The sequence below is a fragment of the Anticarsia gemmatalis genome, chromosome 5 (genome assembly GCF_050436995.1).
Source record: "Anticarsia gemmatalis isolate Benzon Research Colony breed Stoneville strain chromosome 5, ilAntGemm2 primary, whole genome shotgun sequence".
Lineage (NCBI taxonomy): Eukaryota > Metazoa > Arthropoda > Insecta > Lepidoptera > Erebidae > Anticarsia > Anticarsia gemmatalis.
The window spans coordinates 1996600-2022872 of NC_134749.1; the positions used below are offsets into that span (position 1 = coordinate 1996600).

General features: G+C 31.0%; 1 protein-coding gene across 4 annotated transcripts in view; it reads left to right on the forward strand.

The window, feature by feature from the left end:
- The window catches only part of LOC142972775 (very long chain fatty acid elongase 7-like), a 92433-nt gene that overhangs the window by 53878 nt on the left and 12282 nt on the right, over positions 1–26273 (forward strand). For 3 of the 4 annotated variants that reach the window (XM_076114054.1, XM_076114057.1, XM_076114058.1), the window contains 4 exons: positions 4274–4516; positions 11312–11502; positions 16311–16391; positions 25921–26083. In XM_076114054.1, coding sequence (XP_075970169.1) covers positions 4417–4516; positions 11312–11502; positions 16311–16391; positions 25921–26083 — 535 coding nt within the window. In that variant the 5' untranslated portion in view covers positions 4274–4416. Of the gene's footprint in view, positions 1–3673; positions 3834–4273; positions 4517–11311; positions 11503–16310; positions 16392–25920; positions 26084–26273 lie in introns of those variants that run through there. The other variant, XM_076114056.1, reaches the window with a different exon arrangement.

Sequence of the window (26273 nt, forward strand, 5' to 3'; positions counted from 1 at the left end):
GATTTTTGGTTCACGTACTGATGACACGTATTTTTTTTATTAACTAGCATAGTACAGACCAGACATTATAAATACCGGAGTAGTGACAATAGATTTAATGTTATTTTAAAGAATCGAGAATCGAACCTCGTGGTCCACAATCGCACACCGTTTAGTTCCAATGCAAACCTTGCTTTAAAAATTCTACAAAATCAATATCACAACATTAATTGAGACTGTATATTATGCACAATATTCGACCCATAATCAAACGTTGCCATCCACAATCTTACACCACTTACGCAACTAAAACATTCAAATATTTAAAAAGTATATTTGTTATTGAAATAAATCATGCGGTTTTTATATACCTATGCATTTTTATGTATATATTCTAAAAGCCTGTACAAAAATATAAAAAACCAGTCGTACGTTTTCTATTACAAAACGCTAACAGGCGACTGACATTGACTGTGAGAAAAGTGTTACAAGTTCGCGCAAATGTATAGTCGCGGTGAAAGCGACGAGTGCCGCTCTCTGCCGGAGCTTTGTCGAACTAATTGTTGTGCACAAGAGGTGATGTTGGGACGGATCCGTCTTAAGATTGAAGTATTTTTGAAGTGTTTGTGTCTAGGATGATAATAGTTTTTTTCTATAGGAATGATTATGAGAATCGTGCTCTTACTGATAAAATTATAAAATGCAGGTATATAATATTAATTTTAAATTGAAATTATTTTTTGTAATTTAAAATAGTATTTTATTGCTTAATTTATTGAACATAATAAACAGAAAAAATACCTTCAAATTGAGAACTTCCTTCATTTTTGAGGTTGGTTAATAATACAATTAAAAAATCAAATCAGCCCTTTATCAACACAACGTATTAAATCTTTAGCGTCTAGTGCGACATCGGAATTTTTTCAGTAGACTGCCTCACAAAACTCAAACAAATTGAGTGGAAAAATTAAATTATACATAATAGAAATGACGCAGGCGATGTTTGTGAAAACTGATGGAAATACCGGTACAGGTTATGTACCCTTTGGCCATTATTTACGACGTGGTAATGACAATAGTGTAATTATTATTGACGCAATAACATCTTTATCTCGGCTCAAATTACATGGACAGTGACATTACTATAGTAATTATTGTGACGCGTTTGTTTGTTTTGAGTTTTTGTATTTTTATTGTACTAATAAGTTATGAGAATCGGCTTATTTCTGAATATTTTTGTTGATATTTTTTTTTATAGATATACCCAAAGGGTTTTCATCTTATCTGTAATTTGCTAGCATATTCACAATACTTCTGCTGAAAAAATACCCATTTGGGGTGTTTTGTGTTGGTGTTCACCCATTGTGGTTAATTTGGGGGATAGTATTTATTGCCCAAATGGCATTTGTATGAGTTCAAGCCCATCATGCTAAAGACAGGACATAAAGATTTTCGAGCAAGATTTGTTCCGACATAACTTCTAAAGATTTTTTTATCAATCGGCGTACCCGACATTATACCATCCTCGCGATTTACTCTTAAGTAAAAATACTTACAATAATCATAATTTGATTGCAAAATAACCTTTTATAAGTACAAACAAAGTGCATCAAGTACGTACATAATGATACTAAAATTAGAAAAAGATACCTCGTTTAACTCAAGTATCACTTTAAAAATACATTTTCTCACAAAATAAATAAATTCTAAGCAAGGTCATGGGTAATACGGTGGTAAACCATCTATATCATTGTAACGGGTAAACATTACAAATATCCGAAGGTCAGTTGGTCCGAAGATATTGCTAAATCGCAATCTCATGTGAGTCCAAGTGCAAGTTACACAATTGACGTTTAAAGTGAAGCCGGCATAGATATATGATTTAATTTCTTTAAGACGAAGACACGCTAATTTATTTTATAGAACCTGTTAAATGATTACCACTTAGGGATTTAATTAAATAACTAGAGTATAAAACTGACGACTCTTAAACTATAACGTAATACTTTTACCCCCGGTTTCTGAGTACATTTAGCGGTAGTTTATCTATTTAATAGCGTTTTTTTTTGTATGATTTGACATATTTTACCACACACAGCTCAAAGCCGCGTTAATCTGTAGACATTTTTTTATTACTTACACACAAGACTACCAGTATTTATCTTTGCATATTCTTATTTAGAGCAAGTGCACAAGGACTCAAGACAATATAATAATAATATGTTGTTTTACTCATGGATTTTTTAAATACGCTTTTTGTTTCAGGAATATATAGTGCCAAATAATTTTAACCATAAAATACATTTATTCGCTCAAATACAGTTCACAAAATGATATAGGTTTTCGAATATTCCACTTACTTTCCACTTAAAAGCATGTTTCACAACTACAGCCGGATATCTTTTTCGAAATAAATAGTTTTAATCCCATGACCTAACGTGATATAAAAAAGTATCAAATATATGTTATTCATAACAGCTTTTGATAAGTTATTTCCCGTGTTTTTGTACGACATATTAAATCCAATTTTCACAAAGAGATATTTTTTTCGCAAAAATGTGTAAACAGTTCCGCTTATTGTAAAAAAGTGTTTAGAGTCAATAATGAGTATAATTACATATTATATTCGACGGAAGTTTGTTTTATTTTATTTAGAAAAAATATAAACGGCTAATCTTCACAATCAACAACAGCTACTGAATTTAGTAAAAAGTGTATCGTATTTTTTACTAGATTTCTATGTACTAATTTTTATGTTACCTATTTCAAAACGTTAAAATTCAGATACTAATAACATCGTTAAATTTTACTTAATAAATGCCAACATTACTTTTCCAACTTCAAAGAATATTTCATTTAACCAATAATTTTCATAAAAGTATATTATTATTTACAATATATCATTATTTACAGCATTTTCCAAAATAAACTAAATTTACAATCAGATTTTTAAATATTCTATATTTTATAAATAAAAATAAGAATAAAACATCACAATATGTAAATAATGTTAATGTTTTATTTTCCAGATTAAAGTCACAATTTTGTCAACTTGTAAATCTTTACTGTCACCGCATAAATAATGGCCAATGGGACGTGTCACGGTCATCTATGTATAATTCTCACGTTTTTATAAGTAAATTCTCTTGTCTAATTGACCTAGTATTTGCTGAAGGTTACAAAGCACTAAAACAAATTACGAAATAAATAAATAGCCAACATCTAAAAAAATGCGTGGTTTTATAATATAAAAAAAATACACTTAAATGATTATAACGACATTTGTGAAATGCGTTTAAATAATTATTTTAAGTAGAAAAATAAATATACTTAAGAGAAATAACAAATAATTGTAAATCAGTAAGGCCCGTAAAGGCTTAAGTTTTTAACCCTAATAAAACACTTTTTTTATAATTTTAGCGAAAACGTATTTCTATACTTCCTAATTACTAATAATCTCAAAAAAACCTATTGAATTCTGAAATCCAAATAAAATCCACGAAACAACATCAAATCATCTATGGAAAACATCGACGCACTTTGAACCCAACAAGAAATCTAACCACAAAAGGTTCAAAGAAAAACCAGCTTTTTGCGGACGTCATAAGATTTACTTTGTATAAACAAGGCCATGTGACTTGTGTCCTTGTTGCCGCGTGGGAGTAGGAAGGCTTGTGATTGGTGGAGTAAGCGCGGGCAATTCAATTGTGGTTCGGATATCGGCCGGCGCGCACTTTCGCAAAACTTCAGTTAAGTTTTCGCTTTCATCCGTTGAGATGAGATGCGCACGTGTCTAGTACGGTGATATTAAATTTATTTTATAAAAGAAAAATGCTGGCAGCTAAATACGATCGGTATGAATATTGTTCGTTTTTAAATAATTTTGTTTTAATTGTTTGGTAAAGTTTTGTAAATTCGGTTTTTGTGCACTTTACAACATAATATTTGGCTATATTTTAATAATAAATAAACAATTAATTTATTTTTTTACAAAAATACTAATAATGATTCCTTTTATCGTAATTAAAATTAACAAATTCTTTAAAATATTTTTATTCACTTTAAAATATAAATTACTACGAAATAAAATAAATACAATTTAAAAATCATTCAAATAAAATCAACATAAATAATATAACATTTAATAATTATTTATAATTATATTATTTTTGTTTAAATTGTGTTAACAATACATACAAATTTTAAGCACGTTCTATTTTGTACCTCTAAATTAAGCAACAATCCCATTACTTTCACTCACACTATTTGACATAATGTTTTTTTTTAATTTCAGGTGACAGCTTGCTTTGGGCAAATTGTTACCAGTACTCTCAACGAGTTGAGCCTTCGTTGTGTTGTGTAAGTGACAGTGAATAGTGAGACTGAAGAAAAATATAATTACTTCTTTTTTAAGTTCAGTGACTATAATAAATCAAGATGTCCGGTTTTGTGAAAATTGCCATAGACGATATTTATTCGGACAGCAATTGGACGACGATCATTAATAAGTACTGGATGCTAGCAGAGAGAGTGTCAGGTAATTTTTTTTATTTTATTTTTTATTTTTTAATGATTATTTTTACTGTTTTAAATAAAAATAATAATAAATTTCATGCCTAGTTACCAAAAAATATATTTATGCCCAGATAATTAATTCAATCAATAAAATAATGCAATAATATTTTAGCAACGAGCTAATGTATCCCATTTAATAACAAAGGCTATCAAATATTATAAAAAAATCGAATTTTCTGCCTGGTCTAAAATCCCTACTCAAAGCAATTATTTTAATCGTACAAATACGAAAATGACAAGTGCATTATAAATCATACAGAAACAAAGAGTAGCTAAAAATTTAAAACCAGTTTGAATATAGGTGAAGCGATCTTTACTAACGTGCAACGAAAAACGTTTTAGTGTTCTAGAAACCGAGTGCATTCCAAGATATTAGTTTTAACCTCGAGTTTAATCGTAATTGAAATAAAGTTTACTGGTCAAATTACTTAATACCCAGAATTATACAATTACTAATCTTCTTGGGGTTATAAGTTACCTTTAGCTTTATTCCTGACAAAATGCTAAATATAATATTATTATTATTTATTTATTATAAGCCCGTATCGTCCCACTGCTGGGCAAAGGCCTCCCCCAAAGATTTCCATTGTAGCCTATCTAAATATAATAAAGGATAAAATTGTTTTTTTAATAGAACTAATATTTACTTTTAATATTGACTAGTCTTACAATATCCTGTGTAATAAAGTAGAAGATTTTTTTCATAAAGTTCAGGCTCTATTTATTCCGGAACAAGGTAGTTCTGTAACTAAAATAAATGTGTATTAATATAGGTCTTTATGTCTAAAGATAGACTGTCGGAATTAATACCTTTAATAACATTTACTTAGATGCGAATGTCATTTCGACTTTATCTTATTTATTAGGTACAAGTTCAATGCACTTACGACCTATCGGTCTTGTGCTCACTTTGAAACAAGGTACAAAATCATCACAAATTCTTACAAAGGTCAGTGGAAGAAAGTTCGTAATATACTTGAATGACAGCTGTTAACAAGCAATCGATAGTGATTATGATTAGAAAACGTCTCATTTCAAATGGTAAAGGCTCTACGTGCGCATATTACTACGCTACGTACGACCATATGAGACATGCTTATACTCTTAAATACATTTAATAAAGAAATATTAATATACCTTTTTAAATGTAGTAGTTTAATGTTAATACTAAAGTATCATATTATTATTGTGTTAAGTATTTTTCGAAAATGTTATCTACTTAATTTTATGCAGAGATCCAATTAAAAATGCATATTTATTTTATCTGAATGGATGCCATCATGATTAAAATTATAATTAAAGGAAAATTTTAAGAAAAATCTCATCTTCATGAGATTCAATTTTACAAAAAATGTGTCTGTCCTTTTTGTATATATTTTCGACTGATATTATAAAATGACTAATGAGTATGAAGCCAGGGAAGCTTGTAAGAATCGTACCTTTCGTCAAATATTTTAATCGGGTTAACAAAGTAGTATTATGATTGTTTGAGCATAATCCTACTGCAAATATACGCCAAGCTTTAGAAAAAAAAAGCATTTTCTATCAACAAAAGAGTTACAGCTTAAAATACGACAAAAACATCCTTAATAGCGAATGTTTTCCCCAACAACTAGATCAACCTTACAATAATTAAGTTATAATTGCGACCATAGTCTAAAGGTCCTAGAAAAAATAACCTCCATTTTTCATCGAAACTGCGCGCAATATTCCTTCAGTAACTCCTAACACGCGATTGATAAAACTGCTTATTAAATAACATCTTAAACAATGGATTTTACATTACTTCCGACCGGTTTCCTTTGAGAATATAAATAGCACAAATTATATAATTTTCCTTGTTACATCTTGAAAAACATGATTGCAGTGATGTGTTATTATAATGTATGGAAGTTAATAACCACTGTAGTAGGTACATTTTAAAATATTCATTTTGCAAAATTTAAATAACACTCAAAAAATATACCAATTTCACACGACACAAAAATTAAATTTTGCTTACGACTGCCAAGTAAGGGTCTACTCCCTAAAACAGAAAAAAGATTAGGCCGAAAAAATATCTGGATTATCTTTTATTAAGTGAATATCCTCTACTGACCGACAGCCTTTCCTATAGAAAATCCAATGTCTCGTACCTTTCGTGACGAATGAATGAATCAAAGACCTTACCAGAAGACAACAGGGCAAATACTAATGAATAATAACCAGCTTAGTTTGTATTACCATTTACAAGATATCTAAATTTTTTTTTAGAATGTTGTCGTTGGCCCTCGCGTCTTTATCTTTGTCCGTAACGTTTGTAACCATTTAATATCTTAGAGGCTATTTAAAAAAGGACTTTAATTGTTTTGATCTCTCCATACAAAATTTTAACAAATCTGTTCAAAGATTTGGTCTCGAAAAGTATCGAACAAAGAGACTGATAATACCTACAGAAAATGAAGTAAGTAATATTACTTATTACAACCATCGAACTCTCTTATCAAATACTGTGACTAACAAGATAGTAACTCAAGCTTATTAATCTCTACTATCGGAAACATCAATCATATCATAAAAATACAAACGACCTTCAAATACCAATAAAAAGTCTCGTTTGCAAAGTAAAAGTGATTTCCATACTAATCAGAAAAACGTAACTATTGGACACTTCCCGTAGTAACCGGTCGAACTGGTAAAAGTGTTACGAGTTTATAGGTCGATAGTACGTCCGACTCTATGGTAGAGCGGAAGGAAGGCTTTGAAAATTGTAGAGATTTCTTTTGTCTTATATCTTTGTACAATTGAGACATGTCATTGTATTGACAGGTTTATTAGGTCTGAGATGAATTTAAAATATAGTTCGTAAGATATTTAAAGCATATTAGTCATTTTTATTTGAAATGGTAGCAGAAAAAAACCCCGAAATTAATTCATTTCATGAAATTTAACCTATATGTTAGTCAAAATAAGAAAAATCTTTGTAAAATCATAAGAAATTGTGTAAATAAATATCCGTAAATTGTAGAGTCTGCAAACAATGCAAAACACTAGTAAAACATACATATTTACTTTCGTTGTTAAAAGGCGTGGCTTAAATATTTGAGCTGTAGTCGACTCTACAATACAAAATATCGTATAACATACGAACGTAAAGAAGAAAGTTTCTAATGAGCGTCAAAATGTTTATCTGATTTGACTCTATCGACTCTAGGTAGAGAAATAAATTCATTGTCACGTTGTGAGAGTTTTTGCGCGCAAATTGCTTGAAGCGTGTCGTCTCATTAGGTGTAGAGTACATTCACTAAAATTCGCAAATGTATGTGATGTGAAGATGTCTTGCGATTAGACCTTTTTTCTTGCAGTTATCGTTTTGTTCCGGGTTTGAATCCGTGTGAGTAAAAAAAAGACACTATACTTTACGTTGTCATGTCGTTTTGAATTTGAAAGTATTTTTAATACCATATTTAAATTATCATTAGCTAAAGTTTAACATTTTGTTATTAATAACTCAACAGGAAATTATCATTTCTTATATAATTTTAAACGATCGTTTTATTGCATCCGGAACTGCATGACATATATTATATGCAGTTTTACATAATACAATTTTTGCATGTCAGATAATAAATATTTATAAAGTATAATAAAAAATATGAAATATTAACCTGCTATGCTATTAACTATGCAAAGTAGCAGTTGAGAATAATTAGACATCTATAAAATAAAAATTAGTGAACAAAAAAACGAATCTCTAAAGTTTTTACTATAATTAACTGTGTCAGTAACAAATTGCAGTTAGGAATCATATTAAGAAGGTATTTGAAGGTGCATCGAAGAAAAACTATTTAGTAAAATAATCAGGCAGGCAATTTGATTATTTTCAAAATATTTTTTCTAGTTTCTATATTACTTCAGACAAAAATTAAGTACGGTTAAACTCAACTGCACTAGTAAAGACTTATAATCCAATAAATTATTTTTTATTCAGTTATTCCATATTTTACAAGTTGTTTTTTAAATTAATTACAAATACGCAATGACTTTGGCAAGTAAGGTTAATAAGACATTTCGTAATTTAAAAAAATGTCATTTCAGGCATACGTGACTGAATTTCAGGTCACGTTTTTCTAATAAAATCAGACCTTAGAAATGCTAATAACATTATTTAATTAATTTACGCAAACATGCGTTGTACACGTAACTACAATTTCGAGGTTAATAATAAAATTATTTTTTGGACAAAATTGACAAACAATTTATTAAGAATGTTAGTAATTGGCTCTCTCTTCATACCTTTTAGTTTTTTTTAGATCACTTTTTAAACAAATAATCCCATAAATAAAATAACATTTTACTTTCAGAATTTCGATAAAATTATTTAAAAAAGTATGGTAAATATTATTTAAAGTCATGAAAAAAACTTAATTTCCTAGTTAATTCAGACGATATGTTAGAAAAATATCAGCTTAATTAACATATATATGAAAGAGGGTATCTGTCACTTCTCAATCAAACTATAATGTAGACATAATTCTGTGATAGAAAGCCTTACATTAGCTTATATTGCAACAATGATACGGTACTTTCACATTCTGATTTCACGCAGTAGGCCTCTGACCATGGTGGTCACTTGTTATATACCATCATTATTAAGATAATAATCATAATATTATGACCATATTTAAACCTAAAAAGATATAAAAATATTCTGAATATTAAATTACGTATTTTAAATATGATTTAGGTTGAAATTTTAAACCATGTGATAGTTTTTTTCTTGGAACGCGTTGATGTCTTTTCTATGAATTTATGTAGGCTCAACATATAAGCCAGCGTTCACAATAGCTCAAATATAGTAATAAAGCAGTAATTAAAAAAGAAACATTAAAATTAATACAATCAAGTAAATTAACACCTTAGGAACATTTTAATTCAAAAGACTTTATTAATTAAAAGATAAAATTTCATGTAATTTTAGATTCAATTATCTACGCTATAATTTACGTGTGTATATGAGTCAGTAAGAAAATTACGTAAAAATGGTGTAGTATTACCATTAAGGGCATAAAACATAATAGAATATGTACCAAATTAATTTGTAAGCTTATCAAATAATCACTTTCTCTGTCAAGGGCTCTACTAAGTGAAGTGACGTAATAGTAATTGCTCTACCGCTACATCATTATTAACTGTAATTGGATTCTCTCTTTACTTGGTTATTCGCATAACGGAGACTTTCTATTTTGAATTAATTGTTGTATGTGGTTTCTACTATGTTGCCCACGAAATATGACGCTTTGTTTTAAGAGTAAATTTGATATATTTGAGATCAATGCGACCTCAAAAAATTTAACCACAAAAAGATGGTATTTAATGTATAAAATAGACTATGGAGATTAACGAAGTCAGCCTGCGACCATAGCGAGTGCAACCTGCGCCAAAACTTAAGGCATTTTAAGATGAAATGCGTGTTCATGTTAATTCCTGTATTCTATTATACATTAAACATGCAACGCGAGAGTTTAAAAGTTATGATAGTATCTAATCGTACAAATACCAATAACAATTCTCTTCAATTGTTTAAAAATCAAAACAGAAACTGTGCGATTTCTTAAAAAAAATGTTGTCAATTTTATTTATTAAAGATTCTGTTCTACTCGATAATAAAACGACAGTTACTTTCCTCCTTGAAAATAATTAAAAAAGTAGTTATTGAAAGTTGTGATTGATATCAACAAAACAATTGGAGGCTTGTGTCAGTGTCAATTGAAATAAGACACCCTGCTGTTGACTTGATGAAAAATAGTCAGTAATTGTACAAAAGATAGCTATTCTATATTTATGAAATAACTAAGTTTAAATCTTTTACATACATTTATCTTCAGGCAATTTTTTTTTCTTTCTTAAGCTAGAGTGTTGATGATAACTTCTAAAGTTTTGATTCTATTCTCTTTTTGATAATTTATAACAATAGTTGTAATAAATATACATTTCGAATTGTTATGTTTAATTAGTAATTTTTGAAATTTCATCAACTACACCTAGAACAGAAATTGGCGTTAGAATGAAAGAACCAGATTAAAATCGTGATCGTCTTCTAATTAATAGACTTTACTATGTATTTTACTTTCTTTTGAACAACAAACAATGATGTCTAGACGGCAACTAATTATTATTGTTACTATGTCACGTTGTGTGATAAGAGTGAGACTTGAATAAAAGTATTTTTTACGTCTTTGTATTTTGTGAGAGAGGTTAAGTGGCTAATACATTCGTCCATAGACTGCAGATCAGTTTTTTGATTACACACAAAACCGAAATGGTCTGCCTAAGTCTGCTACGCTAATTAAGTACATACAAGCTTAAAAACTTACTATAACTTACAAAATCTGTTATAGTTGATTTACTCATGATATTTTGCTATAAAAGTAAAAATAAAATATGTAATATGAAGATGCTTGGGAATCTTCCACAAAAGACACATCAGAGTAATATCCTACGTTGTTCAATTAACATGTCACAGTCAATATCAGGCAAACACGATAATCTCTTAAAGACGTCTAGAAATCTTTCACTAAAACCTACTCAACTGTCACTTTTAAGCACCATCATCAAACTATTCGATCAATTCGATCAAAACATCAGATAATCAATTCGATCAAATATAAATTTTCAATCGCGTTAAAGACCCGTTGCATTATAATATTATGTGTAACAGTCGCGAGAGTTTAAAATCGTTAATCATCAAACTAACCAAAACAATTATCTCTCTCAGATCCACGAGTCCAAGGATGGTTCCTCTTCGACACGCCGCTCCCGACCCTGGCGATGGTGATAGTCTACCTGAGCTTCGTGATGGTCGCCGGTCCACTGTGGATGGCAAACCGCAAGCCGTTCCAGCTCAAGAATGTCCTCGTCGGGTACAACGCTTTCCAAGTGCTGCTGTCCAGTTACATGTTTTATGAGGTTAGTGGTTCATTTTATTGTAACGCATAACTTAATAAATAAACTTAATTTAAACTATTACTACTGCTGGTGAAGGGTTTTCTTCCGGATCAATGGGTAGGCTACTATGCCTTAAGTCCGCTGACCAAGTTCGGCTTGGGGAATTGGTAACCTTCAAGGACTGTGTCAAAGATCTCTTCATTGCGATGTTTGCCTTGACAGTTGGAACAAGTGATAATTGTTTCTTATACATAGGCTTAACTTTGAAAAATCATTGGTGAGATGCCTAGTTTTCGAACTCTTTAGCACTTGATTGTAGTTAGGTAAAGCCTTGTATACAGATACAAGAAAGAATATGTTTATTAAGAATAGGCAATTGGATAAAGCCCAAACTAGCATTTAAATTCACCTCACACTTAATGTTTTAACAAGCAATCAATTAAATTTACACGCGTTTTTGTTCGATCATAATCGTTCAATTAAAATCACACCACGCCAATTATAAGTATTCTATTGTTTTGCATAAATCACTGCTATACGGTAAATTGTAAAGGCTCCCGTTAAATTGTTGTTAAATTATTTTTAATTTTAGTTTTTATTTTGTGGTTAATGGTGCTTCTAAGGATGTATAAATTTATGGGTTCAATGTCTATACCAAAACAAAATGTTTGGGCATAAATAGTACTAACATTTTTAGCTTTACTCGACGAGTTTTATTATTCTTTAGGAGTGGTATACTTAAGTGTAGCATTAATCAGAAAACCCAATTGAAATAGCCCTTAAAAAAATATCTGTCCATTTGTTACGAAAAGTCACGTAGCATATTTAGTATAAGCAAAGTAAACAAAAATGTTATTTGAAGGTACTTTTGTCCTCATATACGTACAAACAGTAGCTTCGTACAGTCGCGTACAAAATCACCAACAACAAGAAGTTATCGACTAATCAATTGTTCCACACAATCGCTTATGAATCGCACGGTGTTTCTCAACGTGTCAAGGTGTCAACAATTTTGTGAACCGAGAACCCGTGACGACATCAAACATGCAACCTTGACTCTTATTACACGTACATAAGGCCGATTTTTGCCTGTAGTTAATTTTCAATGAATTGTCTGAAAGTGAAATTTTAAGCATTTTAAAACCTCTGAATTTTATTATTTGCTCTTATTTTAACTTGTAGTGCTCGTAAAGATAGCTTTTTCTGAGGCAGTTATTTATTTTACGAGTGCTGGGGACTCCGGATATACTATAATTGCATTGCTTTTAGACAAAATGTACCCGTATACTCCTAAGATGAATGGCACTCTATTTGCCTACCCTGTTCTCTTTTAATTTCATTCACTTCCTCTATCTTCTTGGCGATTGAAGAGAAAAATCCACTTTTTTAATTTAAATAATTTATCTCTATCTATACTTTTATTGCCTCTCTCTCTATGCCTAATACTTATGCGAACTCCACCAATTTCTCTTCACGTCCTTTGTAAAGTTTCTAAATCCCCATCTGTCAAAACAATTGACCAGCAATAGATTTCAATCAGCAGTCATTTCAATACATCGTATTTTTTGCTTTCTTCATTTTACCCACTAACTATTTTCCATCAAAAACAATTTACATATACAACAATGTAATCATGAATCATGTTAAATCACGTGATTTTGACAATCATACACTCTATACGTTCTTAACGTTTCGGCGCAGGTTGCACTCGCCGTGGTCGCAGGTTGACTCTACTGCGACCACGGCGAGTGCAACCTGCGCCGAAACGTTAGGCATTTTAAGGTAAAATGCGTGTTCGCGTTAATTCCCGTATTCTATTATACATTAAACATGCAACGCGAGAGTTTAAAAGTTATCATCATACACTCGTTAGAAGAACCAAAATCTTGCTGATGTTAGGCTTTTTGAAAGGAAGTTACGTCATCCATCATGGGCGTTTCGTCGCCATTTTTTTCTCGGAAAGATAAGATGAATAATAACAGTGAAAGTGAATAAATCAAAGTAACATTAAGAATACGCGTATATTTTATGAAAGAATTATTTTATGCGTTGTAATTATAGCTTAAGTATGTAAAAGTTACTTATTCACTTTGTTTTATCTTTTTATTTAGTTAATGATCATCTTTGCGATTGTTTTAATCAAAGAGCATTAAATTATGTAAGTTGGTACTTTCAAATCTTTTTTTATTTTCTTGTGCCTAATGTATTGATACTAATAGTTTGAACCCGATGAATTTCACCAAATACATACATACAGTGAAAAGACCTAAATTCCTATAGTTTTATTTAAAAAAACATTTGGAGCAATTTAAGTTTTAAATCGCGAACATTGATCGCTATCGTGGATGGTTATAACGCATTTTGCGCATAAATAAATAAAGGCAACATTGGCACCTGAGTATCGAATTCAGTGCCTTAGATATTCCAAAAACTTTATCTTATTTATATTACCAGTTCTTCAGTAACCCACGAACTACCTGTATCAAAAACCAAATCTATTATTAGAATGCCGCAATACTTATTTGCGATCAATCATATCAGTACATAAACAATATCCTACCTACATATTTGACCATTACATAGATAAATCAGAACCTGTTTCTATATTTCCTTCACATACAAGTTAATCTCTCGGAACCCCTCGCGCGTGAAGTCCACGGTTCATTCACCACGTTGACGCAAGCTTCTAACTCTTGTATATAATAGGGTCAAGGCAATACCGTTGCTAGTGTTGTTTTCTTCCGAGACAACTTTTAGAAAATGGGTAATTTTTTTAAAGATGTTTTATGAGTTTATTTCGGACTAATTGCCAAAAATATTTGAATTTGTTTCGTTTATAAGGAAATTGACAAGAATAATTAAGTGATTGAAAAGGGCTCAATAGATGTATGTTGTCTTTGTATGAAATACATTTGTAATTTGTTGTTGGTTACATCTTAAATTAAAGGTATAAAAAAACCTTTAGATCCTGTTAATACTAGTACACGTAGATTTCCTTTGGGTTTCAACGGTTGTATGGTTTTATTTACATTGCTTGTGTCATATAGTATTTTGCGATTCGGGGCTTCAAAATAACAAAATAAGGAAACAACTTGAAGATTTGTTATTTTTCTTTAAAATCCTTTACATGGAACTTTCTGGAACTCTCGAAAACGTGATTTTAATGTATCCAGTACCCGGATCAACTCGCAGGTAGCCTTGATCATTAGAAGTAATTTATATCTAAAGGACCGATACTTTGACCCGTCGTAAAATGTCCAGCCAATTTTAATGAAACCCTTTTGGGAAATTCCGTGCACTTAGCAATGTTTTTCAAACACGCAATCTTAATTTAATGCTTAAGCGACTTTGACACTAAAACGCATTTAAATAACAGTTTGTCAAATTATAGGTATTGTCAAGTCAATTTGTTTTTAATTCTTTGAAACAATCCTTGTAAGTATGCAAAGTCCCTAAGACGTTGCCAATCAGCTTCGAAATTCTTTTGGAGGGCCTTAGAAAAATATGGAAATAAAATTAAATTATAGTGAATTTCATATCAAAAAAACCATGACCTCACGTTTGCAAATGGTATGTTCAAGTAATAAAATTAATTCTTGTGACAAAAAATACCAAAAGGTTTCAAATTACAACGGTCACTATAATTACATTGTTTTAACAAATTACTCATTAATATATCTAACAAAACTAGTTTCTCTACAGTTCATGAACTTACATACAGACACAGACGACCTTGAGTGACCTTGTATCTGACATTGAATAAAAACAAAAAGCCTACACCTGTTTGAGCGAATCTTAAAGATTTTAATTTTTCTAAAATACGGTAAATATTAGTACTTGATTTTGAAAGCCTCGTCTCGCTACCATTGCGTTTGGGGGTCGTGGGTTCGGTACCTACTCAAGAATTATTCAGGTGTCCTACCATAGGTTGTTTCAGGTCTGGTTGCACTTTGAGTCCATTCCTCTATCCCTTAGTGTGAGAATTAAAAGGTTGTTTGGTGAGAATTGAAATGCAATCTTCATAAGAAATAGTTTCAGGAAGAGAAAGCCTTATGTCTAAACAAACTACAAAGTGTCATTAATGCTTGATTTCAATATTCAGTATATTATTTTTCAATAACGGTTCCATATAGATACAATAACATTTACGCAACACATAAACCACAGTTAGACAGTGCAAATTCCAAATAATTTGGTCAAGGTGATTAATATCGATATAACTCGATATAATGTTATCGAATAATTACAATCGGTTTTATTGTGTTGCGCTCTATTATCGAATGTTAGATCGATTATGGTTTTAACGTAATATTATTTTAGTCTGGCTAACTAACTTTTGTAACGCAAGTGGGTAATAAAACGAATTTACAGGTTTGATTCCTTGTTTAGACATTAGTTTACGCAATTTTTAGATCGTTTTAAATATTATAACTTGTGTTTGTTTGTAAAGTTCACAATGACAAAAGAACTTATATCAAGAATGTCATGTAAAATAAGCACTACGTAAAAAGCCTCCGTATTTGTATAATTATGCCTTCCAAAATAACCTCTCTGTGTCTTTAAACCTTAGAATCATAAATGTATTTGTTTTTACCACATTGCGTATACCTAAACTAACACTAGTAGCAACTCAATCAGTACACACCAAATCTGTACAATCATGTATTCTTGAAACCAATTTTCCATGCTTTATAATTCCCACATCACATTTTCCTAGCATCGGGGCGATACGAGCCAAGGAGCGATAAGCAAAATAACGAAAATTATTCCACTTATAATAACATATAGGTACTTGTTCCTAATAACAATGTTTGTATGCTTGTCTCCAGCACTTAGCGGCCGGCTGGTGGGGCGACTACAGCCTGGCGTGTCAACCTGTGGACTACAGCGAAAGTGATAAGGCGCGGCGGGTAAGTGCTTGTATTATTTACTAAATAGTTAAAGTGTGTGTGTTGAGAGTCCTTTAAAGTTCTGTTTGGATAGAAAGATCGTGAGTGAATGACGGATGGATAATATAACCAGCCAACTAGCGGGGCTCTGCATGTATTTATACTCTGTTACAGCTGATCGTTGACTTTTGAAAACAGATTTACATATTATAATATAAGTATAACTATCGTTTTGCGATCCTGGAAAGGACATATTATTATAGAACCGATATAGGTGTTGGAAGAGCGATCTCTGCTAACATCAACATTAAACAACATTTTACCTGAAAATCGTGTCAGGCAGACGAAGTCGCGGGAAAAGTCTAATAAATCGGCCCCATCATTTATAGAATATATATATATATTCTTAGAAGGAAAAGTTCCCGGCATGTTAAGTGCCAACAACTTAAAAATGATGATGATTTTCATCCAACACTAAAAAATAAAAAAACATTTTCGATCTCAAATTCAGTTTTATTGACTTTCTGAACAAATTTTATGTGAGTCATATAGCAATCTTTACTAAAGTATGTGACGGACTCCAATTAAAAATGTCTAGATTTTTTATCGGCATTAGAAATCAAAGCCTAATCTTTCAACAAGTACCAACTATCGCAAAAAACGTCACACAAATGCTTGACATTCAAGTATATTTGTCGAACACTCAGATGAATCAATAAACTTTCTTTGAAACCTTTAATAAAAGTATCGAAATCTAACGAGGTACAATCAGCTACAAAAGCAAAGTCACTGAATATACTTCATCTTTCGTTTATATTTTAAAATATGCCTATTATTTCCTCGAAAAACACTTGAAATTCATTCAAATTCAACTAGTTCAAACTGTTTTTGTTTAGGAATTTATCAAAATGAAGACTTAAAATGGTTTTGATTTACGATTTAATTTCGAATATCTGTTCTGAGCTTGGTTGTAAATTTATAAACATACCTATAATACTTACAATCACTTTATTTTTACGAAAAATATGAATATGTATTTAAAAGTAGGTTATAAGTTTATTAGTCGTTCGTTTACCATAGTAAAAGCTCTTTTTTTATTTGGAATTTAGTGACCGTGTGTGAGCTGTCCAATAATATTTATTATTTATTAAAAAACATGAAGTTCAACGAATAATATATTGTAGCTGAGTGTACTCTACGTACGTCATATTCTAACCGTAGAAAGTCATGTAACCATTACCATAACTACGGTAGATTATAAATTATCGCAGATAGTACACGTCACTCTACTTAATTGCCTACAACATATGTACATACATAATTATGTACTTTTTTGGCAATTTGAAAGTAGCTGCCTCTGTAGCGGTCGGTAGTGAATCCGACTGCTAATCATTTTGGGTTCGGTTTTCAAGGCAGGCAAATTAATATTGGTATTTTTTTATTATTATTATTTTTTCTCCATTTTGCCCAGGAGTTAGGTAAAGTGCCCGGTAGATGGTAATAAGCTAGTCTTTAATTACACGGGACTAACATTGTCAATAACAAAACATGAGTGTAATTCGTACACCTTTGCTTACATCTTTTGGTATAACAAGCGTGATATTATATATGTACGGCTTACGTCACTCCACTTAATTGCCTAAAACATCACTTTCGGTAATCTATTTGAAAGTACACCCGTTCACAAAAAGATGTACTTAGAAGTTTTAATCGTAATTACATGACAATTAAATATGATTCAAGTGCGAAAGCGGAAAGATTTTTCAGTTCGTCTTTTTAGTTGAAAGTTGAAAAGATTTAGGTTTTGTAAATTTCACTTTTTTTATTGTTGGTTTTGGATATTAATTGCAATATGTTTGTAAAATACAAAGGGACAAAAAAAATGTTTTGATTTTTGTTTTTGATTACCTAACCACCTATTTAACAAAGGTTTAATTTTCCAGCCTTATTTAACTTTTAATAGACACAGTAAATTGTATTGCGGATTAGAAATAAAACACGTTTAATTCATTTATCTACGTTATTGTTAGCTTTAACCTATTGTCTATAAATTAACCTAAACTCTATCACACTGCAAAATTTTAACTAAATCAAAATTTAAAATTCACCCACTTGCATTTACGGGAACACAATATACAAACAAACGTACTTTTAGACTTATAATATTGATATTACGGATTTAAACAAAAATACATCACATTATAAATATGCCTACTGTCGTAGGTAAAATCTACCAGTATCTGTCACATCTTATTATTTATAACTCTACGAATAGAGCGGTCAAGATTGTTCAACGGTACTGACTGCCCGACACACTCGGCTTTCGAATATTTTGTTCATGTACAAAAAGTGAAATTCTATGGTTATGTGTTTATTTAGCGAAAATGAAAGAGCCAGGTGTTAAGTACTATCGACTTGGAAGGTGTGTCTATTATTTATAGCAATACTATAAAAGGATTACGTATTCTTTTTTTATTATCGATGGCATTAATTTCTAGGCAAATACTCAGTCTCTCAATTCAAAGTGAAGCTTAGAATCGCAAGTTGTCTTTATTTATACTTTTCTATTAGTTTTTTTTATTACCACTGTTATTAGTAGTAAAAATGAAGGCAATACTTTTGAGAGTCAGTTAAAATTGATGAGTGTTTCAGCATTTAGCGGTTAGTCTGAAAAATACCTAAGCCTTTACTTGGGACTTCAGACACGAATCGACGACTAATATTGGAATTGACAACTACCACAAGTATTTTTACCGTGACAAGGCTATTAATTGCAATGTCTTTATTCGGTCACCCATCTATAAAATGTCCAAACCATAGTTTGCTTAACCCACCATTTTTTAACGGGCCAGTTAACAAAACTGGTTATAACCGCCTCAGCACTGATTAATTTGATACAAGTTTTACAACTGTCAGACATAAAAAAACATCAGTTAAAGTACCGCTAGATTTTCAGATGTTTTTGTTTTACAGTCTTAAAGTTAGTGACCTAGTCAAATATAACCTTAATTTCAGTGATTTGTAATGTAAATGCTACATAGATGATAAACTACAAAATTTTATGTGCTCTAAATTTTTTTATGGGGTTCATAAAAAATATTTACATTTCGACCGCGCAATTTTTGAATTTACGTTTTTAAGTGCCTGTAAATGTTAATTAACAAGGCATTTTAAAAACCTTGTGCGTAAAATCTAGTAAAAGCATTACAACTAATTAAGCTCGTATCAAATTACTTTGCAAAATGTTAAAATTATATAACACACCTAAACGACATTTTGTATAATCTGAAACAAGGCAATAGATACCACAATAGCTACTGAAACTGAACCCAGAAGTATACTTAAACATAATAATAAGTGTAGCCTTTAATACTAAGTAATGACAATCCTTCTAAGTCCAGCACTATGCGAAAGAGCTCTGAAGAAACGAAAACGAGTGCGAAGTTATCAAAGTCTATTAATATACCTAGTGTGATTTGCAACAAAAAATCTATCAATACGATCCAACAAGGTGTCAACGCAATAAAAACGTCACGGTTACATTCAATCACACCATACTTTTATTCACAACAGAAGCATGAATACAAAACCAAACAAAATTTTGACTTATTTGAGACGAATTTCTAAAAAAACTCATTTAGACATGCAAAATGGGCACGCGAAATTGTGTCTTATTACTTTTGCAAAAGAAAGACAATTGCTTGTGCGTATTAAGGCTTTTATTGCCTCCTTTTATTGCCAAAGAAAAGTAAAAATAATCAGGTGATACGATTTTTTGTTTGATGTCTGCTTGAAAGTAAAACTGTGCAGTTTCGTTTACGTTGAGCTCAAAATCAAGCCAGCCGTCGCTCTAAATGTTTTTTTCTGCAAAATTTACTACTTTACGTACTCTAAGTAATAAATATTTTCACTGAAGTATGCCAAATTAAAATAATCTGTTAAAACGGGCTAAAGAAAGAATTAAAAGTGTTGCTGTGGCCGGTTTAAGTGTACTTTCAGGAAATGACAACATGTCTACCTATTTTTCACAGTATTCATCCGGTTGATAATAAATATAATTGTGTTTTATATGATATGCTAAGAATACTGAGCCGTAATACACTATCTAAAATCGAATAATCGGGCAAAGTCAGAATAAAATAAATCCAACGATTTGTCGCGTCACATTCACCTGTCTCAATTTAGGTTCCTTTATACATAATATCCATATACATTATAGTTTTTATTTCGTAAAGTATCATTGAAAAGCTATTTAATATAAAACAGCACATGATCTTAGCACACTACAAAACAAGTGACCTAGTAAACTGGTCACTTTGTTCAACAAAATTCACAAAGTCGTACGATCTCTAGTCGTTAACATGGCGACATCAAATCTGTGCAATATTAGCCTCCGTTTTCCTTCAGTAGTACTCATTTGGAACATAAACGTCTTATTTTTATTGCTGCTTTAGATAATTACATAGTTGTTTCAAGTGCTGTGAAAGGCTAAAAGGATTTGTAAAGTTTATTTTTTTTGTTGCGTGCAATTTCACTTGCATTGTCTCTTTTTCAGTCTATACATCCTGTAGCCTATCACTATTTTCTTATTACGTCTGGTACATAATAATAATTAAAAGAATTTGAACAAAGGCTCACAATGCAAAGATACGTAGGTATGTTGTGTTTCAGATATGTTATATCGCCTCTAGTAACCAAAACCAATTTCATAACCAACCTGAAAAATTAACAGTAGCCCCAAAATAATAATTAAACAAAAATCGTAAGATAAACAATAGCCTTTTCTGTTACTGGTTCATACTGTTATAACATCATCTACATAACAAAAATTATTCCCAAAGACCTTTAACTTAATCATCACTAGACGTGTCTACTAACATACAACAATCAAAATGAGTCACCTTTATCTCAACCAAAACTATAACCTTGCAAATTATGAATGAATATCAAAATATACCTATCTATAGGCACAAATGAAACGGCCGGAGCTGTAGCGAATATGTTTGTTATATAATTAAAACTCGTTTGAGTCGATTTTATGGTTTGTTTACTATTTTTATACGGCAATGTCATGGGCAAGGTGAATAGTGCGTAGTATTTATCGCTCCTTTGTGAGTGAAGATAACGGGCTTGTGGGAATCTAGGCTTGATTTATTGCAAAGCTACGTTAGATGAGTTTAGTAGAGGTGGGATTTTTCTATTGTCCGATTTTGCATGAAAAATTGATCATAATGACGGCTGGTTAGTCTTTTCCATGTATAAAGACACTTGTAGATACATAAAATATATTCGTACCAGTTAAAAGAACGCCTAGCAGACACTTATGACTTGAATAATTTTATCTTCATAGTCGATAAGTAAAATAGAAATAAATTATGTACTTTCTGTCGGATTATCTTAAATCTCTATCTAATATATAATACGATGTTGAAGACGTGATTTGGTATTTGAAAAAGTTAATTATATATTTCATCTTTTGAACTCCATTCCTAACATTATCAGAATACGTTTTAATAAAATGTAAAATTATCATCTTACACGTTTTAAAAATTGACACGAATACATTACGACAATACTTTAGAAAGTATAGCAATCAAAACTTGTTAAATAAATAAAATATCTTGAGGTGTAGCATGTAAAGTGAAACGGTAAATAAAAGTCACTAAAGATGAAGACATATTGATTGTTATAGAACATCAAAAAAATCTTGTAAGTCTGTCACTATGTGAACAAACAGGTCGATAATGACAAACGACTCGATAATTTAACATATCAACATTAAAAATTAGTATTCGTACGTAAATGTAAGCTTCTGCCGTCCAAAACGTTTTAAGACGAAATTCTTAATTTTTTTATATAGCCTGTTAACTCATTCACGTGTTTTTCTTGCCGTTTAATAGATTGGTGCCGAAACACTTTCTGAATCCTTTTCCTAAGATACAAAACCCTTCTAAAATCAAGTCATTTATTCATTGAGGTCAAATATTGACACTTATGATGGTCGTTACAATTACTGAATCTACCACTAACTCGGAAAGGGGGTAAAACCTTATAAGAAGAGCTAGCAAGAAACTCACGGCCACTCTTTTCAATCGCCCAAAGTTTTACAATGTGGTTGATACAATAATTGATCATGCGAAGCGCTGCCAACAATCAATGATATTCATGCGGTAGTCCGACTCGCACTGTTTTTTTTATTCCTCGATGAATCTATCAATCTCATTTTCACTCGTCACATACAAACCCTTCAACACTACGTAAAAAAAACTCCATTTTAAAATGATCATACAATTCAAACCACCTGATCGAAGAGCCGGTCGTACTTGACCGTACCACTGAACTTGCTTCCGTGTAGTGAAAGCCTTCGTTACGTCACAACCGGCCGCGCGAAAGTGAAACTGACATTGCAACTTGAACTGTTTTATAATATAAGCTGTTTGGAATGTGCGTGAATGGTATGTGCAAGTTAAGGAGTGATTGTGAGGCGTGTATTTAGATGGGTGGTCATTGAATAAATATTTTTGCCTTTGTGATTCTTAGGGCAAGACGTGATTAATCATGGAGAGCCAAATTTTTTATTTTAGCGTAGATTACATGTTTAAGTTACTTCAAAAGTTATCGATTTTCGATTGTTATGATTGTTGTCAAATACAACAATCAATCAATTACCGTGCATAAGCTATCGCCACTTTTAAAAATACTACTTAAATACCACGGTTATTCAATGTAACTTGGCTCAAACTAAGGGCAATAAAAATGGAATAGCTACCTTTGAATAATCGCTTAGTCCATACCCAATATCTACTACGACATAAAAACTAGCTACAATATCGCCACAGTACTTTAAATAGTTCCAGAAAGTGAAAATAAAATATCTTCGAATCATTATTTTGGTACAAGTGTTTATGGAAACGGCATTCAAGACAGCTCATCATTCAGTACAAAAACGTTACCATACAAGTACACTGGTTCTCATTTCTCCGATGAATCAATAAAGCGTGTAACACGTGTATCGCCAAAACCTCTTATTAACTTTTACTTTATCATTATGTAATAACATTGAAAGCCTATCAGGTGATCGGTGAGGGAAGGCACTTGATTTTTGAGGAAAGTTATGAGATGGGCGTATAAATCAAGCCATTGTATTCAAAAGTTTATATACAATATTGAGAAATATTTATCAGTATAATCAATCAAAATTTCGCAAAAATACCGTTATATTTTTATGTATTTATTTGTGTGTCTTTCGTATCGAATTTTGAGTTGAAGTTCAGTTGTTTACAAATAATAATCAGACAATAATTGAGACTAAACTATGGATAAGACACTAAGCCAATTTGATATCATAACTTAAGTAACCTGGCTGACATTTCATGCAAACTAGTTTAAATACTTAATAAAAGAATTGCGTAAATCCTTATAAAATAGATATACGGCATTAAATACAAAGACTAAAGAAATATTTGCTGAAGAAAAGTGAAGAGGTGGTACTAAACTAAAAATCATTGCAAAAAATGGTTCATCAACCAGTCGTTTAACTTATACCAAATGCAACGCAATACTTCGAAAACGACACATCACACATGACGTCAAACTACACATATTTATGTTTAGTTTAAGCACTCAGTAAAGTCGAGATAGCCTCTTGCAACCGGAAAACACAAACATAAGCAAATATCACTTCCTTGCAAATACATCGAGATGACTTACTTATTCTGAGAAAATTACTTTAAAGGCACGTTCATGATGTTGATGTTATATAGAGTACTCAATTTTGATTTGACAGAGTGTTAACTGGTAATGTTAACTTTTTTCATTTGAAAAAAAAACTAAAGGATTGGAACCCAACAATCAAGTTGTTAAGAACTTAGATTGATAGACGTTTGGCGTTTTTGTATTATACGGTATCGAAATTAAAGAAAAATATAATTTTCTCGTTACATCAGAAACTCTTACCATCCGTAGAAATCCCGATATCCTAGAAGGAATAAAAGATTATCGTATATCGTATGATCAATACTCATAATAAATTTTTGGATCTACATAATATCGGAACAGACTTGTAACCTCTCATGCAATTAACATGTTGACCTGACATAAATTTATATGATTTAATACTTATAATAGTTACATAATTAATGTCTAGATTAAAACCTCAATATTCTGATCTTAATACATTATGCAGAAGACACGAGATAGAAAGTTGACAACTAATTAAAAAATGATAAACATTTATCGTTTGAAATTAATCTTAGTATTACTTTCAATACATAATAATATGCATATGTGTTAATTAAACCAGTTTTATTACAAACATCGCAAAATTTAAATGACTTATGCCGAAAACGTAAATAATTTTTTTGTTATAGCACTTCAACAAATACTCTTTCGCTAAATAGAACGACAATGTGACAGAATATCTATAAAATTATTATGAGATGTAATATATTTGTCAGTCATCAGCTGCTTAAATATGAAAAATCTGAAAATTGATATTTTTCTCTAATGTTGGTTAGCTTCAGAAATGTGAATTTTTTATCGTAAACAACTAAAATACAATCGTTGTTTCAAGTGTCTATTAACTCAAATAAAGCGTAGACTGTAGATCAACCAACGCAGTTTACTGAAACAATTATATTCTTCTTTAAATAAAATTATACTTCAAAATTCAAATAACCGTCAACTTAGCCAAAATCCTTAATTTAAGTGTACTTTTTAGCATATCAGATGAAATTAGTAGAAGATGTAAACTCAAGTGCGTTTTTAAACAAGAAAGTCGAGTAAAACCAGATGTCATATAAGAACATTAAAATGATGATGTATAAAATATAACGAGTGGTTATAATGACACTGTAGCAGTTTAATATGATTATATTGGGGTAATAAATGCTCTGATGGATGGTGAAGATGATGATAATATCAAAGAGAAAATGAGTGTTACGTTGATTGGTTTATTGAGTGATATGAAAGTAAACTAGAGCTTAACTGCTTCTGCTATAAAACGTGTGTGTGAATTTTAATCTCCAATTTTATGTGATTGAATGGCCGTATGCGGATTTGATTAATAAAGAATTTTGCGTAGAAATTTTGGCCAAAATATAAAACTCACATTTGATACAAACAAAGATATTTTTAAACATTTTTCTTATTAAATGTACGTTATTATATTATAATAGATCTTACTCAGTAAGTCATAGTTTACAACTTACTTGGCCATTAAATTTTAACTGCTTTAAGTTATCAGCATAAAACATTATCTTATTGTAGGTAAACAGTTAAAATTTTAAAAATGAAATAAAATGTCTTGCAATAACGTCAAAAAAATCAAGAAGTACTCGTAATCGGAGGTCCTGTATGACAAAATTATGGATGTGAATGATGCAAGGAAAGTTTGTAAGGATTGTACCAAGTGGCGTTCCTTGGCGTACCTTCCCTATGAGAGAAAGGTGTAATTTTATGTATGTATTTATATAAAAAATCTTGAAATGAAATGATAAACCTATAGATATCGTGGACAATAACGATATTAATGAAATAATTCTACCAACAGATGCTGCATCTCTGCTGGGTGTACTACTTCTCGAAGCTATCGGAGTTCGCAGACACGGTGTTCTTCGTGCTGCGCAAGAAGAAGAGTCAGATCACCTGGCTGCACCTGTACCATCACTCCCTTACCCCCTTCGAAGCTTGGCTACTTGTGAAGTTCATTGCCGGTGAGGTTTTTATTTGTGAGATTTATATACAGGGCTACTGGTAGACGTTTTGTAAGAATCCAACCAAAATATTACAACGAAACTTAAGGATATAGACGTGTAGACCAGAGCATAAGTGGGAATAGACCAGTGTAGATTCCCAAGCCACAAAACATGCTGTCGATCTGCACAGGCAAAACTACACGCATGT